This window comes from Neopsephotus bourkii, unplaced genomic scaffold, assembly GCF_033783945.1.
Source record: "Neopsephotus bourkii isolate Nb327-2 ecotype Australia unplaced genomic scaffold, CSIRO-AGI_Nbou_v1 NB_1373, whole genome shotgun sequence".
NCBI lineage: Eukaryota > Metazoa > Chordata > Aves > Psittaciformes > Psittacidae > Neopsephotus > Neopsephotus bourkii.
The window spans coordinates 5,803,663-5,820,858 of NW_026901852.1; the positions used below are offsets into that span (position 1 = coordinate 5,803,663).

At 38.1% G+C, this 17,196-nt stretch overlaps 1 protein-coding gene across 1 annotated transcript in view; it reads left to right on the plus strand.

Moving 5' to 3' along the window:
- The window catches only part of RBKS (ribokinase), a 70,576-nt gene that overhangs the window by 26,071 nt on the left and 27,309 nt on the right, over positions 1-17,196 (plus strand). The window contains exons 4-6 of the mRNA XM_061367229.1: positions 791-853; positions 8,232-8,396; positions 13,427-13,518. Coding sequence (XP_061223213.1) covers positions 791-853; positions 8,232-8,396; positions 13,427-13,518 — 320 coding nt within the window. The remainder of the gene's footprint in view (positions 1-790; positions 854-8,231; positions 8,397-13,426; positions 13,519-17,196) is intronic.

The window sequence follows — 17,196 nt, forward strand, 5'->3', positions numbered from 1 at the left end:
GAAGCCAACTTCTGCCTAGCATCAAGTCCACATTCTACAGTGTTAGAACACGAGAGCTTCTTAAAAAGGTCACCAGAATTTGTCTCAAATAGTAGATTTTTCTCAAATACAGGGTTTGTTTTGTTTTGGTTTTTTTTTTTGAGGGAGAAACAACTCAGCTTATTTTGACAGTTTTCTACTACAGTTCTCCCTAAAAAACCCCTCCACCTATCATTTGTTTAGTATTTGACAAATTTGCTGATGGCTGAAAGCAGGTTCTTATAGTAGTAAACATGGAACAATCTTTATAACAGACAGTGCTGCCAGCCTCACTTCGAGTTAATTTAGCTGAATAATAATCCAAAGAGGAAACATCGCCTCACCACTGCTTTTATAGCACATGTTAATATTACTGCTGAAATGCAAATCTACACACAATTAAATGCTGTGTTGTTTTAATATTTTTGTTTTCTCCAGCCTTGACTCTTTTGTTTCATTGGATAAAAGAAATACTTCCACGTAGGAGTAGAGTGCCTGAGAAGGCTGTATAAATAACATGCTTTTTCTAAAGCAGAGATGTAGCCAAATTAAAGAATGTTGGACTCGCATTTCTGTTTTGTGGGTGTAAATTAACACTTTTTGTTGTTGTTAGCTTCTCTGGCATTGTTGCACATGAAAGAGTAATTAGCATTTTTAAATTACTGGAGGTTATGGGTTCATTTTAGATTTAATTCAATTAAACTGCATCACATGCTATTGGTTGAAAGTAATGTATTGAACTAATGCATGCTGTAACTTTTCCCTTTCTTAGCATTTGTAGGTCAGACTGCAGATGCTGCTACTGGAACTGCTTCAATAATTGTCAACAGTGAAGGTACATATTTCTACTCTGAATTGTCCTCTTTGTTCTGCCTCTACAGCCATAAAAGAAACCTTTGCCTTATTGCTGTTAATTGTGGAATTACTTTTTTTCTACATCTTTATTTTTTTCAAGATTTTATTCATACTTTGTGGAACTTCCTTCTATTTCAGACAGTGTTGTAGGATGAGGTGCCTAAAAGTGGCAGAATTCAAATACTTAGATTTGCACTGTGATTGCCATAATTCAGTCAGCCAGCTGATCTATCTAGTTTTACATTGGCCAGAGCACATGGTGTAGCAGAAGGTTAAAGCTCTCCTTTTCCACTTTTACTGTAGAATCATTGAATAATTTAGGTTGAAAAAGACCTTTAGGGTCATTGAGTCTAACCGTTCACCTAACACTGCCAAGTCCACCACTAAACCATATCCCTGAGCACCACTTCTACAGGTCTTTTAAATACCTACAGGGATGGCAACTCAGACACTTCCCTATATCAGCCCTTTCCAACTCTTGACAACCTTTTTGGTGAAGAAATTTTTCCTAGTGTGCAGTCTAAACCTTCCTTCCCTGGTGCAACTTGAGGCCATTTCCATTTCCTCGTGTCCTGTGGGGAAACGGTTTCCCTCGTCAGCACTCTGAGTCATTAGGCCTTGAATCAGGAAAAGGAATTGTCCTCAGTATAAATAGAAATATTTATGTTGATCTTGTAATATTACCACAATTCTTGATCCCAAGTTACATCTGCTGTGATGCATGCACAGTGAAATGGCATATCTGTTTTTTCTATGTTAATTTTCCTTAGTCTGTGTCTTTGCTGTCATACCGCAGAGGAAGAAGAAAAGAAAATTTGTCTTGTTTTCATATTCTTCTTCAGGGTTCCTAAATTATCCTCTGAAAACTTTGCATCTTTTCCTCAAGCAAGTTGTGCTGTTGAGAGCTCTTAGGAGAAGTACGTGTGTCTGGATCAAAATGTAGAGCTCAAGAGACTGATAATGGTTGTGCAAACGTAACAAATTAAGCGTGATTGGGTGGATGGATTAATTTACTTCAAGTTCAGCTAAAAGCTTTTATTTGAACAGTTACCATAGTTTAGCTACGTGTTGATTTAACAAGCTTTGTAACCTGATGGTAGTACATTGGGCTACAGCTCAAAATGGGAAAGGAAACATGACTGTTCACTCCAAGAGCAGACCTGGGAAGGAACTATGACTAAAGGCAAGTCTACACAGGAACATTTGGAAAATTAGGCAAATTAGTTGGAGATGTCAGTTTAATTTTCTGTAAGTAAGATTAATCAAAGCCTTGCATGACAGCTGTAATTCAGAAATAAGGTAGCTCTAATACATGGAATAAACTGGATACCTGCCTCTTATTTCCACCCCTTTCTCTTGGTTTACATCACCAGATGAATTACCACAGCAACTCTTAAGAAAGTCTCTCTTATACCACATAGAGTCACTACTCTTGCCATTGTAAATAGTGAGAAAAAACTAGCATGCTCCCAGGCCTCACTGTTTTGTACATGTAACCATGATTTGCACAAAGTTTGCTGTCCAGAATAACTGAGCAAGAAGCAGTCTTACTACTTCCAGATCCACATGCATAGCCTGCTAGGATAGACGTGGTCTAAACTTGAATGAACAGAGAGGATGACCTCTTAAAATTATAACACCATGAATCTTTCTGGAGGCTAATGAACAAAACCATCTTGTGGATCTAAAACCTTTATAAACATCAGGAATGGAAACTGATTGTTCAGTGGCACAAGTTCATAGTAGGCTGTCTTACATGTTAGTGTCAAAGGGTCTGTGACAGTCTTGTGATTCACATAGTAAGATGAATAATGCAAAATGTCGTGTAATTTCTTTCTCTGAGAAACTGAAAAAATCCTTAATTAAGTTACCACTGGCCTCAGATTTCATATAAAATCTAGTAGAAGAGCAAACCTGGTCAGAACTATACGACAAAGCAAACACTTGCACAGAATTGGTAATGGTTCTGGTTGTAGCTTCTCTTAGAGCTGGTCCTTGAATTGTGTAAATTGCAACAAAACAGCAATGCTTTTGTGCTTTGCTGTTGCAAGAGACATCTTTTTCTTCTTTTTTGTTTTTTCCCCTGTAGAAACCTGGCTGATTTGACTTAAACAGGTTTTACAGCACTTTGCAGAGGGCTTGTCTACGCATGTATGTTTTACCGCAGTAGTTGTGCTGGCATAGCTGAAACACCACAGTATTAAATGCACTGATGTAAAGTAGTTTGTGCTAGTTCAAATTATACCTAAAAGGGAAACATTTGAAGTTGGGGATGGTGGTGCTGTTTTGTGTTAACAATGAAGGACAAATAAAAAAAACATAAGTATCATCTCTTTAAATCACCAAGTTTTAATTGCTGTATTTTCACACACCTAACCCACACTTACAGCTTACCAGTTCTTTACAAGTACTGATACATGAAAAAAATGCCAACTCCAATCAACTGAATAAAATTGCAGGCAGAAGCAGGGGAGATACTCAAGTAGAGGGAGCAGACAATGACGGATGAGTGAATGCAGAGGAAAAGAAAGCTGTAGAGAGCAGAGTCAGAGGAGGCTCTGAAATAAACTTTCCCTGGTGTTACCTGCATCTGTCTAGCCAGTGCTGCTCGATTTCTGGGAAGCTTTTTGCTGGTTACTGAGTTGCACAGCTATAACTCACCCATTATTGTAATTGGCAAAGTACTAAAAATTCGGCACTTATCAGGCACATCTGATATTCTCAAAGTTGTGATGTATTCTGGGACAAGACAGTATAACTTCAATAAGAGAGATTAAATTGCTGCTTTAATGCAAAATGGTGGAGAGATGTATAATGAGTTTATAATGCTGCACTGGAAAATATGCAGCCCAGAGACACTGCAAAGTTTCCCTCTGGACTGGTCTCAGAATTCTGTGCAGAAATCTTTCTGGAACCTTGTGTTCCTTTCAGTTCCCTTTACGCGATTGCCTATTCAGATAGATTTTGATTAAATACAAGCTTCAGTTTACCAGGACCCTATACACTTTGAACCTGTACTTTCTCCCTTAAAGAGAAAAGCTGGTTTATCTGGCTGCTTTTCTGAACGCATTCTCTTTTAAGTGCATCACACCACTTTGAGCCCCAGCTTTTGTTTCCCCTTTCAGCCTGCCACCTTTCCGCTAGCTCTGTCACTTAGCACACCTTCTGCTAACAGTGTGCTATTAAGTGGTAAGAATGCCATGAATTGAAGATGTGTGTTGCACTCTTACATACACTTACAGGGGAAAAAAACCTCTTTATGGGTAATATTTTACATGATCACCTGTGAAGTTTGTTGCAGCTTTGTCTATATCTAGTACTGAATGTTGACAGTGCCATCAAGCTAGCCTGGCTGGACCAATAGTTAGGACTGGTCTGACAACTTCAAGGTTCATAGCAGAAATTAAATGGAGGGACAACAGAGGTTGATGGGTCATGATTAAAGTGTTCTTGATTATTACAAGTTAGAGCTCACCTACACAGAACACTGTGAGATAACCCTCACTTGAGATAGGCATTGTGCTGACTTTACAGTAAATTTATTAATGATTCATGAATGGTAAATAGGCATTATTTTATAGATTAGTGTACCTTCAATACCAAAGCACTACCAGTAAAAACCCATTCAAAATATATATTGAGATAAGGCTAAATAAACAGGGCAAACATAGAATACATATGCCAGCTTGTCTGAACGATACTTTCCAACGAGAAAATCTTTGTTTGGAACCTTCAGGGTTATGAAGAAATGTCACCTAATTTTTTATAGGATAACTATGTATTGACATTCCTCGTGATCTTAAATGTTTTGTGTACGAGACTGCACAATGCTTCTACCAAGTAATTGCATAAAAATTATGATAGCATGACACACCCAGAACTTGCCCTCATATTCATGAACTGTGTGATTTGGCAGCAAACATTTTTCATGTAACGTTATTTTCTGGTCACAAATATCACCTTTATTTGTTTATTTACTTATTATTATGCAGAAGCTCCACAGCTATTGTTATCATTACATTGTTTGAGATTTGGGGGAGTTCTAAGCTCTACCGATGGCTTTTAGCTCGCCATCCATATTAAAAAGTGATGATTATTGCACTGTGTTGTGAATGGTTTGGCTTTGATTTTTCTGTTGGCACTTCTCATCTAGTGGCATCTATAAAATGTCGCTTGTAACAAAAATCTAGCTTGGGTTACCCACCTTTCTAAGAAGTGACAGTAGCAGGTTTAGAAGCCCAACTGGGGACAGTATTCACACTGTTTAAAGTATTGATTGGACCCAATCCCCATCTGGTGTAAGCCTCCACAAGCTTATCAGCTTCATTTAGCTGTTCTAGCTTATAGCAACTGTGAATGCGGCCCTTAATATTCCAGCTGATGTCTGCAATGCTTAAAATTATATAGATGCTCCCATTAAAAGTGTGAATTTTTAGTCTAAGCAAAGATCTTTTGGAATTAATGGCAATGCAGTGAGTATATTTTTCTCATTCTTAGTGTGGGTAACATTTAACCTCGCTTGAGCTGTTTCAAAATGAGGTGTATGGCTTAAGGCTTCCCCTAGAGTTAACAGAAGTACATAGGCTTTTCTGGACAGTAGTTTATCTCCTCATCACACAGATATCTGAGATATGTAAGAGTATAAAACCTCTGAAAATGCTTGTCTCTCCTCCTAGTTGAAGGAACTTAGAATACTATTTTTTAGAAATCAGTTTTCTTAGAATTTCCTAGATTGTAGGATTTTTCTCTTAAACTTTAAAAATTAGTCAATGTTGGACAAGATGAATCCCACCCCTCTTTGCCATCTGTCTTTAACTCGGTTGTCCCTGGTGCCAATTTCCCATCTGATTTCTCTGGCAAGAATTGCTTTCAACAAAATGGTTGCTGGTAATACAAGATTCTGGTATTAATTATGAGTGCATGGGTCCAGATTCTGCTTTCATGCACGCTGGTGTAAGCTTGTGGTGAGTGCTGTTGTTCACAGCTAGTGTGGTATGTGTAGCTAAGAACAGAACGTGGCTACTTCCCTCCAGCTTGGGTGAAGCCCATCCGGACTGTTGTACCGCAGTAGGTGCTGCATTTCCCTGGCAGGTTTGAAAGCAGACTTTAAGTCTCTGACCTTCTGTAGTTGCAAAGAAAAGCTTCTGATTGTGATCCAGTGCAGCATGGTCTACCTTGAATTTGCACATATGGGTTTAAGCAAACAGCCTTCCTTATTGCCTTGGGCCATTAGCTCTAAAGTCTAATAATAATATACATGTCAGTACAGCTAAATAGTTCAGCAAGATAATGCAGCAAGACATGTGGATAGAGTCTGAGATTCTAGGTAGCACAGAGTCCAGGCAGAAATGAAATGTGGTTTTGTCCACTGATTTCCTCCCTTTTACTGTTTGCACTGCTGCACCCTGTAAGCTTTCAAAATAAGGCTGAACTTGCCTTTGAATGTTCCCTTTACAGGGTTCAGGTATCTTTGGTAGCATTTACTTGTTGCAGAAGGCTTTTTCTTTTTTTTATCCGAGATGCCCATCATTGTCTGTTGAAAAGCAGGGCGTTGGCTTTAAATGCTGAGGTTTTGCTTTTCATATGCAGCTGTTCTGTACCAAACCATTGACAGCAGAATTGCTTTGGAAAGCTTGGGCCCCTCCCTCTGAGATCACTATATTATTCTTTCCATTGTCCTGCTTTCTTTTCAGAGCATATTTACGGAGACAAGCTTTGCACATTTCTCATTCAAAGGACTTTGAAGTCGCATTCAACAAAAATAATGCATTTAAAAACATAAATATTTATTTACAGAGTAATTCAGTTCATTACAGAATTGGTAGCTTTAATGATTGGCAGTCCTTAAAGGAATCTTCAGCGGGGGCGGGCTGAGCCTGTAAATCAAGGAACAACTGACTTATTGAATTTAATACCTGAGTGATTAACAATAAATTTTAATTTGAAGGCTCTTATGCCTGAAGGTCTCTGGGTGTTGTAACAGAGATTAAGAAAAACAATGAAAGAAAGAAACTGCAATGAAAGAAGGCAACTTGCATGTCTGAAAGAAAACAAGGGAACATTTGGAACCTACGTAAATGACCCTCCTCACCTAACTGTAAAACAAACTATGAGAATTAAAAGGATCTTTCAAGTGCTTTGAGATACTGCTTTGCTTCTGCACCTGTAGTTTTGCTTAGACTGTTCTGCTGGCCAGCAGAATGTGTCACCCACCTTCTTTACTCACTCCTGATAAGGCTTCCCTTAGACACAGACATTTTACCTTTCTGGGTTTTTGTGACTAGCTGATTCTGGTTTTGATGATAGTTAGGGGCCCTGACTTGAAGTGTCACAGGTAAATGGAGCAAGCCTGCTGCTCTGAAATCTGAAGAACGTGCATCATTTTCATAGCTGTGGGAAATAGTCTTCTGTTCCCAGCTGATGGGAAAATATAAAATGTTTATGGCATTTTTGGCACATGAACTCAATAATCACATTGATGCTTTTCCAAGTGCTACTGGCATATTTTAGGAGAATGCAAATTGCCCCATCACTTGTGTCCCCTGCCGTCCTGGTGCTCTGTACTGATGAGGTGTGTAAAATGCGATAGGGCAGCTATGTGTGCAAGAAGTAATAGCTTCATTCTATTTTCTTGAGGAGGGAAATGAAGCTGGATTGAATAAGAAAGAACTTGAGGGCTATTTTTCAAACACAAAGTAGTGCTGACAAACTGTTGACTAAAAGGGGAAGACAAAGCGAGGCCAGACTGTACAGGGCTTTGAGCAACCTGGTCTGGTGGAAGGTGTCCCTGCCCATGGCAGGGGGTTGGAAATAGGTGATCTTTAATGTCCCTTCCAATGCAAACCATTCTAGGATTCTATGAAATATCAGCCTTAGGATATGTCGCACATCTCCACTGTGACTTGTACAGTGAATGTACAGTGAATCTTTAGAATTCATAGAAAACACCAAAATAAATCTGGGGAAAGCTCATATGTGACTTTTGCCAGTGGAATATATACTGTATTTGTTGTGTGGTGTATTGTTCATTAGTCTGATGATCTTTCTGATTATCTTCTGAAATCTTCAGTTATGTCATAGAATCATAGAACACCAGGTTGGAAGGGACCTCAAGGATCATCTGGTCCAACATTTCTTTGCAAAAACACAGTCTAGACAAAGATGGCCCAGCACGCTGTCCAGCTGAATCTTAAAAGCATCCAACACTTGAAAATATCAGCAATGCATAAATCTTTAATGCGGACTTTTTGGAAAGTAAATTGAAACACTCATCTGAAATTTATTGTAGAAAAGCAGGGAATTGTTTTACATACTTTATTGCAAATGTTAACGTAAAAACCACAATATCTTCTCTTTAGGACAGAATGTTATTGTCATAGTCCCAGGAGCCAACCTGCTTTTAAATTTTGAAGATCTGAAGAGGGCTTCTGATGTCATCTGTAAAGCCAAAGTGGTTGTTTGCCAGCTAGAAATAACTCCTGCTGTTTCTCTTGAAGTTCTGAAAATGGCACGTGCCAGTGGAGGTAATTTAACATAAGCCATTCTGTCTCCCTCATTTGTGTGGCATGAAAAATAGTCTTTATCGTGCTTTCTAAATAAAGATCAGGAGGCCTATTCTGGTTTCTGTCATACTGGTTTTATTTAGAAATGAAACAATAGCCAACAAATCCATGCTACACCAATGAAAACTGAGTCCAGTTTTTAAACTTCGCAGTATTTACCTTGCATGGAAAATTGACCCATACCCTTATAATCAACCTGTATATGTTTGGTGCTGCTTTTCCTCTGATTTTCATGCTGTGAAGAAATACAGTATAATCTTGTTAGGTCAGGAACCATTGGCCTAAGTCTGATACTATTCCAGAGTAGAACAAGGATAACGAATGCAAGTCAGTAAAGTTCTACACAAAATGAAGTGAATGAAATGACCTCAAAAACAGACTTATGCCCTTGTTCTCCCAGCATAGCAGTAGGTATGGCTGTGGTTTTCTGCATAGGAGCAAAGATCTTTAAAGCTTTTTCTTAACCAACATTCTTAGAGTGTGACTTGACATGTTGCCATTGAATAGACAATTATGGTCTGTGAAATCATTAGTAAATTGTACTTTTAAATGTAGGTGCTTGTTCCTTCAGTGTGGTATATATGTAAATGAAAACTGTCATTTTGCTTGAACAGGATGGTGTTTTACTACCAGCATGATGGCTTTTTTGTTTAAGTGCCTGTAATGCTTTCAGTTACACAAGCACAATTGCCACAGTGCTTGAACACTAGGTAAATAATTATCCTAGTGAGACATCTGTATGAGATTAAAAGTATGTTGTTCATGTCTATCGAGAAGATAAGACTGGGAGGGGATAGAGATGCAGGTCAGAGATGGAACTAGATGGGAGGCTGGAGGAGAGTGGCTCTGAAACTGAGGTGGTAATAGTTATAAACTCTATAAACAATGGGGAAAAATGTTTTGACTTCTGTTTGAAATATCAAAGCTGGGTTCATGCAAATCTAGGCAAAAACTTCAGAAAACGGAGTAGCATCTGAAATGCTTGAGATATAAGGGGGGGGAACAGAGCTTTATGTTTTATGAAAATGGATAAAAGCATTCTTAACCTAGTGGTTAATGGACTATAGTTGAGTCACGAGTCAATATCCATGACTTATTTTGTCTACTTCTAACTCTATGCATAGCTCTGGTAAGATGCTTCACACTTCTGTCACCCTCATATGGCAAAATGCCAGTCTGTGACAGAAGAGAGGGGTGTTTTTTTAAGGCAATTAAAATAAAAAATCCAAACCTGATACATGGAACTAACATGCAAGCATTTAGCATCTGTAGACAGCACAATATATCGAGAAAAGATAGTAGTTAACTGAAGGCCAGCTATAGTTCTGTGCTGTCAGTCAGCTACCACTGTGCAGCTCTCGCATCCAGAAAGCTTCGGTTGCTTCTGCTTTAAAGCAGTAGGCTACACATGTTCAAATGTCATGTGCAGTCAAATCGAAGTAAACAGCTGAGTTTGTAGCACTGTAAAAATCTATCCTTAGCCAACTGTAAATTGTTCCTGCAATTTTCCTTCTTTTAGCCTGCAATACCCTCATGTATAATGCAGTACTGCATCTTAAGAAGTGCACTAGACTATTTTTGTTTAAAACAGATGCAAACCCAGATGCCTCAAACCTCTGTTTCAAGGGTTGGGTTGTTTTTACTTATTTGTCTTCATTCTTACTGAAAAAAAAAAATACAGTAAGATGGAGAAAGAATGTGGACACGCAGGCAAGAACCCTTGGCTTCTGTTCAGCATCACCTGGATCTGTAAGCTATCAAGGGACATTTCATGTTCTGATATCCACTCATTGTGGCACAGGTTATTAAAGATACAGAGATGAAAGGAAAGGAAAGGAGAAAGGAAAGGAAAAGGAAAAGGAAAAGGAAAGGAAAGGAAAGGAAAGGAAAGGAAAGGAAAGGAAAGGAAAGGAAAGGAAAGGAAAGGAAAGGAAAGGAAAGGAAAGGAAAGGAAAGGAAAGGAAAGGAAAGGAAAGGAAAGGAAAGGAAGGAAAGGAAAGGAAAGGAAAGGAAAGGAGGAAAGGAAAGGAAAGGAAAGGAAAGGAAAGGAAAGGAAAGGAAAGGAAAGGAAAGGAAAGGAAAGGAAAGGAAAGGAAAGGAAAGGAAAGGAAAGGAAAGGAAAGGAAAGGAAAGGAAAGGAAAGGAAAGGAAAAGGAAAGGAAAGGAAAAGGAAAAGGAAAAGGAAAAGGAAAAGGAAAAGGAAAAGGAAAAGGAAAAGGGAAAGGGAAAAGGAAAAGTTAATTGTGAATAATGATATGAAGTGGGTATGAATTGTAGTGGAAATCTGACAGGAAAATTCTAGGTCTTTAATGGCCACGTATTGTGCAGCTGCTGATTTTTCCAAGAGGGGAACCACTTCATTGATGGGCAAAATGTAGTGTATATCTAAGTCTATAAAGCAGTTTGAGGGCTTCTGTAATGAAGGATTTTATAAAAGATGACTGATAATGTCCAGCCTATTAATACTGTAGCAAAGAATGGGCTGGAAGCAACCTCCGTTATTAAGGTTCTGTGCCACCTGCAAGGAAGGGATCTATTTTTCAGGTGATTCACCTTTTTAATCTCAGGCTGTGATTTTTCAGATCAGTTGTTTTTCTGTGGTTAATCTCCTTGTAATTTCTGCCAAAGCACAGCGGCTAAAAGGGCTACCCCCTTTTAAATTATGAATACTGCCTACCTTAAAATTTCCATGAGTCTTGATAGCAAAGGAGCTTTCTTTCAAAGAAAAGCCTTTACAATAGCATGGAAATCTGCATGATTTTTGCTGTATCATCTGCCTTTGAGAAATAACTACTTTCCACATAGACTTGTTAGAGCTTCACAGCTAGCTTCCCATGAGGTCTGTCCATGCAAGCAGTTGTCCCTTTGGGCAGCATGACTTTCAGTGTAGTTCCTGAATCTGATTTTAAGTAACTTCTTTTATACTACTGAAGATCTCTCACAGGCCCAGGAAGTGCAGAGCAGGAGCTTCCTTGATTTGAATACAGAAGAGAGAAAGCTGGACAGGAATGCTGGGGACAGAGAGTAGATTTCAAAGAGAAGTGTAGGAGGGATTTGCTTGATTTTGGGGGTGGCAGAGGATGAAGGAAGAAAGAAACTGAAAGAGAAACAAAATTGGACTAGATAATAGGATTTGTTGAATTTGAATAGAAATTGGAATAGGGAGGTAGGGAGTAGGCTGTGGGTACCGGAAGAGGAAAAAAGAAAACATAAGGGGCATAAAGAGCTATTATGTGATGCAAGTTGAGTGAAAAAGGTTACTATTGCATTGTGCTTATGTAAGGAGGCATCCAGAATGGAAACTAGGTGAGGAGTATGGATTCTTGGCAAAGGATGAGAAAGAACTGGGCAAAAAATAATTTGGTGTACCTCAGGGAGACCGAACAGATTTCCCTGTTCACAAGCCATGCGCTTCTTCACAGCCTGAAAGAGAATTTTATGGTCCCTCTATCTCCCCCCAGGCTCAGCAGATATTAAATATGGGAGCAAACTATTAGTAATGTATTGCACGCTATTCATGATGCATCTGTATTACTTAAAACCCAAGCTGGAACACTTCCAATGCTGCTCCTGACCCGTCTATGCATTGGTATGATACCACATGACAGAGTTTGTTTTCCAATATGTGCTGTTTGTTTGTTTTACCTAGGAAAGGATACCTTAAATATTTGTGTCTTAAAAAACTTTGTTAGGGTTGCAATTCAGGAAATAGGAAATGCAAGAGTTAAGGTTGCATGTGAAACCTTAATTTGTATCCTTTCTGCATATGTATTATGTTGCAGTCTTTAATTATGTGATCACATGCTGTTTTTCAGTGGTATGTGATCATATAATTAAAGAGTTTATTATAATACATACTGTATTGTAATAATATAAGGGAGCCAAATTAAAATTTCATTGGTAATCCTTGCATTTTCTGACTTCTGAGTAAATGTCTTTGTCACTTTTATACTCATTTTACCAAGGCAGGTAGAGAAACATGATAAAGTTGTACAGTCAAAGGCTAAAACCCTCAGAGTGTTAATCAAAAAGGTCATCTTCTGAAGTCGTCAGTACTCAGGTTTCACAGGTCTCTGTGCATCTTTCTCTTCTAGGGCATTAACTGGGATTCCGAATGGTCTGAATATTATGTGCTATAGCATAGGGTCTAAAACTTAGTCTGAAAACACAGGCATCCAATTTGGAAGATGTGATCACTTACTATAAGGAATATTTTTAATGTAAGAGAGTGTGCTTTGTATAGAAATGATGGCCTTGTGGCTAAGACACAGAAGTATTAATCATGAAATTGGCAAAGTGAGAAACCAAGTCTGAAGATTTCCTGTGCTAGCAGTGAGTAAGTCACTGTCCTCATGACAAACCTTTTCTGCTGCTACACAGGGCCTTAGGCTACAGTTTAAAGTTAGGTTAACTAACATATTGTACCACGTGTTAAGTTTAGGCCTAGCTCTGCCAGATAGCATATTAAAAACATACAATGCCTCATCTACACTACAGTTTTATAATGTGGCAGTTTGAACAAGTTAGGTAACACGTTCAGAAGCATGTTTAACTCCTTGTCTGGACATGCCCTTCATTACTCCATACCCCTGTTGCTTCATGTACAGAATGCAGATAACAACACTGAAAAAAACTCTAGAACTACACTTACTAAAATCCTGGAAGAAGCATCCTCAGTTAAACAAACTGCATTGCTGGCTAATGCTTTCCCCCCTTTTTAGTTAGTCATTTCTTGGTTATTTTTTCTGTTACTCTTCTGTCATGTTCCCATCATGACAGGTGCCTGCACATAAATCAGAGGGAACTTTATTAAAGTAAACAAAGCTTGTAGCATTTCTATAAATGAGGTTACAGGAACCGAGAGTCATTTGTGTGTTGTTAATAAGCATCTGGGGCTGTGAATTAAACTCAATGGTGTTTCAAGTGATGGTTTATGAATCTAAACCACCAGAGATTTAGACTTTTTCTTTCTTTTTTTTTCTTTTTTCCAGTAAAGACTTTATTTAATCCAGCTCCAGCCCTTGCTGACCTAGATCCACAATTTTATACCCATTCCGATATCTTCTGCTGCAATGAAACTGAGGTAATGGTCGTATGTCATGTTAAAGAAGGAGCCTTGAGCAGTAAAATTTCAGAGAGATTCTCTTCTCAGAAATGCAGGATAGGGAGCAGGAAAACTGAGGTGTGCTCCTCTCGCATAGGACTTAGGAGGTAACAAGTTTGCCGCCTGGCTTAACAAGCACAGAGAAGTATTCTAGAATACCTTTAGATTGCACTCAAAATTTGCAGTGGGAAGGTTGTGTCCTTAAAATAAATCCATAAAAGGACACTTTTAAAACGTTTTCACTGAGTGGTAAATATTTAGATAGATCATTGTCCTTGTCTGCGGTCCCTTGATATGAATACCAGGAATGTGCTAGCCGTAGTGTTCTGACAGTTTTAAACTCACTTGCCAGGAGGTGATGCACGCATGCTGCACTTGATGGCAAATAGCTTCATATGCCTTTTCCTGTCAGATCTGTTTTCAGTGAATCTGGCCCTTCAACTGTCTTTTCCATCTTTCTTTGTTTTTTGTTGTTTTTTTTTTTTTTTGCCCTCCTTTCTCCTTCTTTTCTAATTCAAGTGTTTTATTTCTCCCAAAGGAAATTATTTTTGTCACACAAGAGACAAATTAAGCTCATCTCATAAGGCCTTTGTTTAAATTTCCTATTTATTAACATTATGCATGCTGTGTTCCTTCCCCTCACCCTTTCTTTATGTAAACAGGAATGTGGGAGAAGTAACCTAGTGGATAGAAGCCATGCCTTGATATCTCCAGTAAACATGATTTCTGCAATGAACGTTACCTTGTTCATTGTGGAGTTAAGGGGCAAGAGCTAAGAGAAAAGCTTGGCCCTCCTTATTTACAGTATTTTTGTCTGATAACAATGTCTATCAAAGTTCTTCAAGACTCAATTACCCTCTTCTGAAAGTTCTTTTAAAACCCATCACAAACCACATCAGAAGTTCTCAATTCACAAGTCTAGCATTTAAACATCAGTCTAAGTAACCCAAATGGGCATCTGAATTTTGTTCTGGGACGTTTCAGTGTGTGCCTGCCCAGTTCATATACTCCAGAGCATTCAGGAGTTAGCAAAATGGCAATGTAGGAGATGGATGCTACAGCTTCTCAGGTATCCGAAAGGCAAAGTTCCCAGTGTAACTGGCAGTGATAGCATTTGCGGCTCAGACCACCACCTCACTTAGATGTAATGGAGAGAATGCTAAGGCAAAAGTATTTATTCTTGTTCAGAGGACTTGCAGGACACCCATATGGTGTTTTCTTCATGCTTCAGGAAACACTTGTGCCTGGACTATGCCCCTGGATTAGCTAACGTTTTGGGCTCAGAACACCCATGCTCTCCCACCAGTCTAGTAAATGTCATTCGTTGTTTGCTTTTTTCATAATGTCACTAGTTACTTCTTTTTTTCCCCCTGCAAAAACTTATCCCCCATGTGTTAGAAGCAAAACTTTGTTTCCCATTACTTGTCTATTCCTGACTTTTGTCTCATTGCTCTTTGCAACACACATGTTAAAGTTTTCCCTTTGTTATACTTTATTGCTAGAGGATAGTCTTGAAAGAGACATTCTTTGAGAAGTTCAGCTTGCTGGAGCCAGAGTGTATTATTATTATGACCACATGGAGAAAAGAAAATTAATTCTATTTGGAGAACAAGAAATACAGGTGTATAATTATAATAGGTCCCTGCTCACTCCTCTGCCTTTCCTGCAGAGCTGGTGGTACAGTTTGCATTCTTTTCTGCTATTTTCTTTTAAAAGGTAATTAACATTTGAAGATAGCTGGGATCACTGTAGGCACAGTCAGGCATAGAAATACACTCTCTACTGTTGAGGAGGCTTCTCTGTTCTGAATGTATGGAAATGGTAGACCTGCAAGTTCCTGCCAGCCATATGGGAGCACTGATCCAATGTGGGACTCCTACAGCGTATTCTGAGAACAAGAATGGCACATAAATACCTTTGCTTTTAGCAGCAGCATTTTCATACTTTGCAATGAAATCAATTACATAAGCAGGACTGTAATAATCAATTATGTTTGATTTCATCCTCTCTGTGTGTCTGATTTGTTACTGAATTGATTTTCAGGGATGAACTATTGCCATTGTTCCTTTCTTTTTGCTGAGAAAAGAGGAAGAATGAAGCATTTGTTTTTCTTATGTCACAAGTTTGAAAGTTGGGGCTTTAGTAATTGTTATATATTCATATGCCATCTGTTTTCTGTTTTCTTTCATGACTTTCTTTAATTTCAGATCTCTGTAATATATTCACTTGAGAAGTTTGATATAGAGATAAATGTTTACATACTCAAATAAAGGTTACCAGTCACATCTCTGTATGGCACTTAAAAGCAATGTTAATTCTCCGATCTTAAAGATAATTCTAATGGTTAAGACTTTTTCCATTCAATGAACTACATATGCATTTCCTTTATCTTCTGACATCAGGAAGAACCCTGGACTTTGGTCTTGCAGAACATATACTGGGAAAAGATCTTTTTATACTTATTTTTTTCATTTCCCTCAATACCTACTAGCAGTCACAGTCAGAAAGGAGCAATTGGATAAGATGGAACTTTGCTCTTTGCTCTGAGCCATTACAGCCATTCTTATTTTATGGATTTTTTTCAATCATTAGTATCTATGGTAAAATTTATTGAACATGCCACTTAAAAATGTCTTTCTGAGATACTCTGTTCCAGCTCCATTGCCTCTCCTGCTTGGTATTTCTAAGTTTCAAATAACTTCCTTCTAGCCAAAGTTCTATTTATGCTTCAGCCTTACCCCCTTTTGGGATCTTTTGTTTTTAGGGGGGATTTTTAGTTGCTACCAGAATAAAAATAGTGTACTTCTGCTTTATTGTTACTAGATCTTTTAAATAGTTGATAAATCATCTTGGATTTAAAGATGAGCATTCCAGTTCAGCTGCTTCTAAAACACAGATATTCTTTTAAACACACATATATATATATATATATATATAAACAGATACATAGATTAAGTTTACACTGATTTTTTTCTTTTTTTTTTTTTTTTTGTTTCAAGTTTTGGTTTAATCACTTAAATTTACAAGCCTTTATCACACAGTTTTACCAAAATGTCCTTATCTTTCTTGTTCACCGAGAAATACCTTTAAATGATAAAATCCTGTGGTTTGTGAATAATACGTGCATGTGTTTGCTAAGAGGATATTATGTTAGCTGGAGAACAGAACATTAGCCATTTAGCTAGACACCTCATACACTATGTGGAGTGTTTGCATTGTTAAAAATGAGAAAAATGGGGTAGTCCTTGTGATTAGCTGAACTATTACTGTGTGAGAAGTTCCTGTTATTTACTGCCATGAAGGTCAGGAGGTTTGATCTGCAATGCCTTTGTCACACAATAAAGGTTTAAAAATGTCAGATGTAGTCTCAGCCAGCCATGGGATGTTGGTTCCCAAACATGCAGGCATCAGATACAGCACTGCACTTTATCCTTCATTAAATGCTTTAGGATTTAATGAAATCACATGCGGTATAACAGCACAGCTTGTTCTTATGGATTTATGTGCTAGAGAGAAGCAAACAAAATCATACTATCGGTGCATTATCTACCATTAGTTTGTCTAGAAGGCTCCTCACAAGCTGCTCTTTTCACTCTTGCTTGTTGCAATAATAGTTTTCTTCTCTGTCTGACATTACTTTCTTTTTATGTGGTTCAT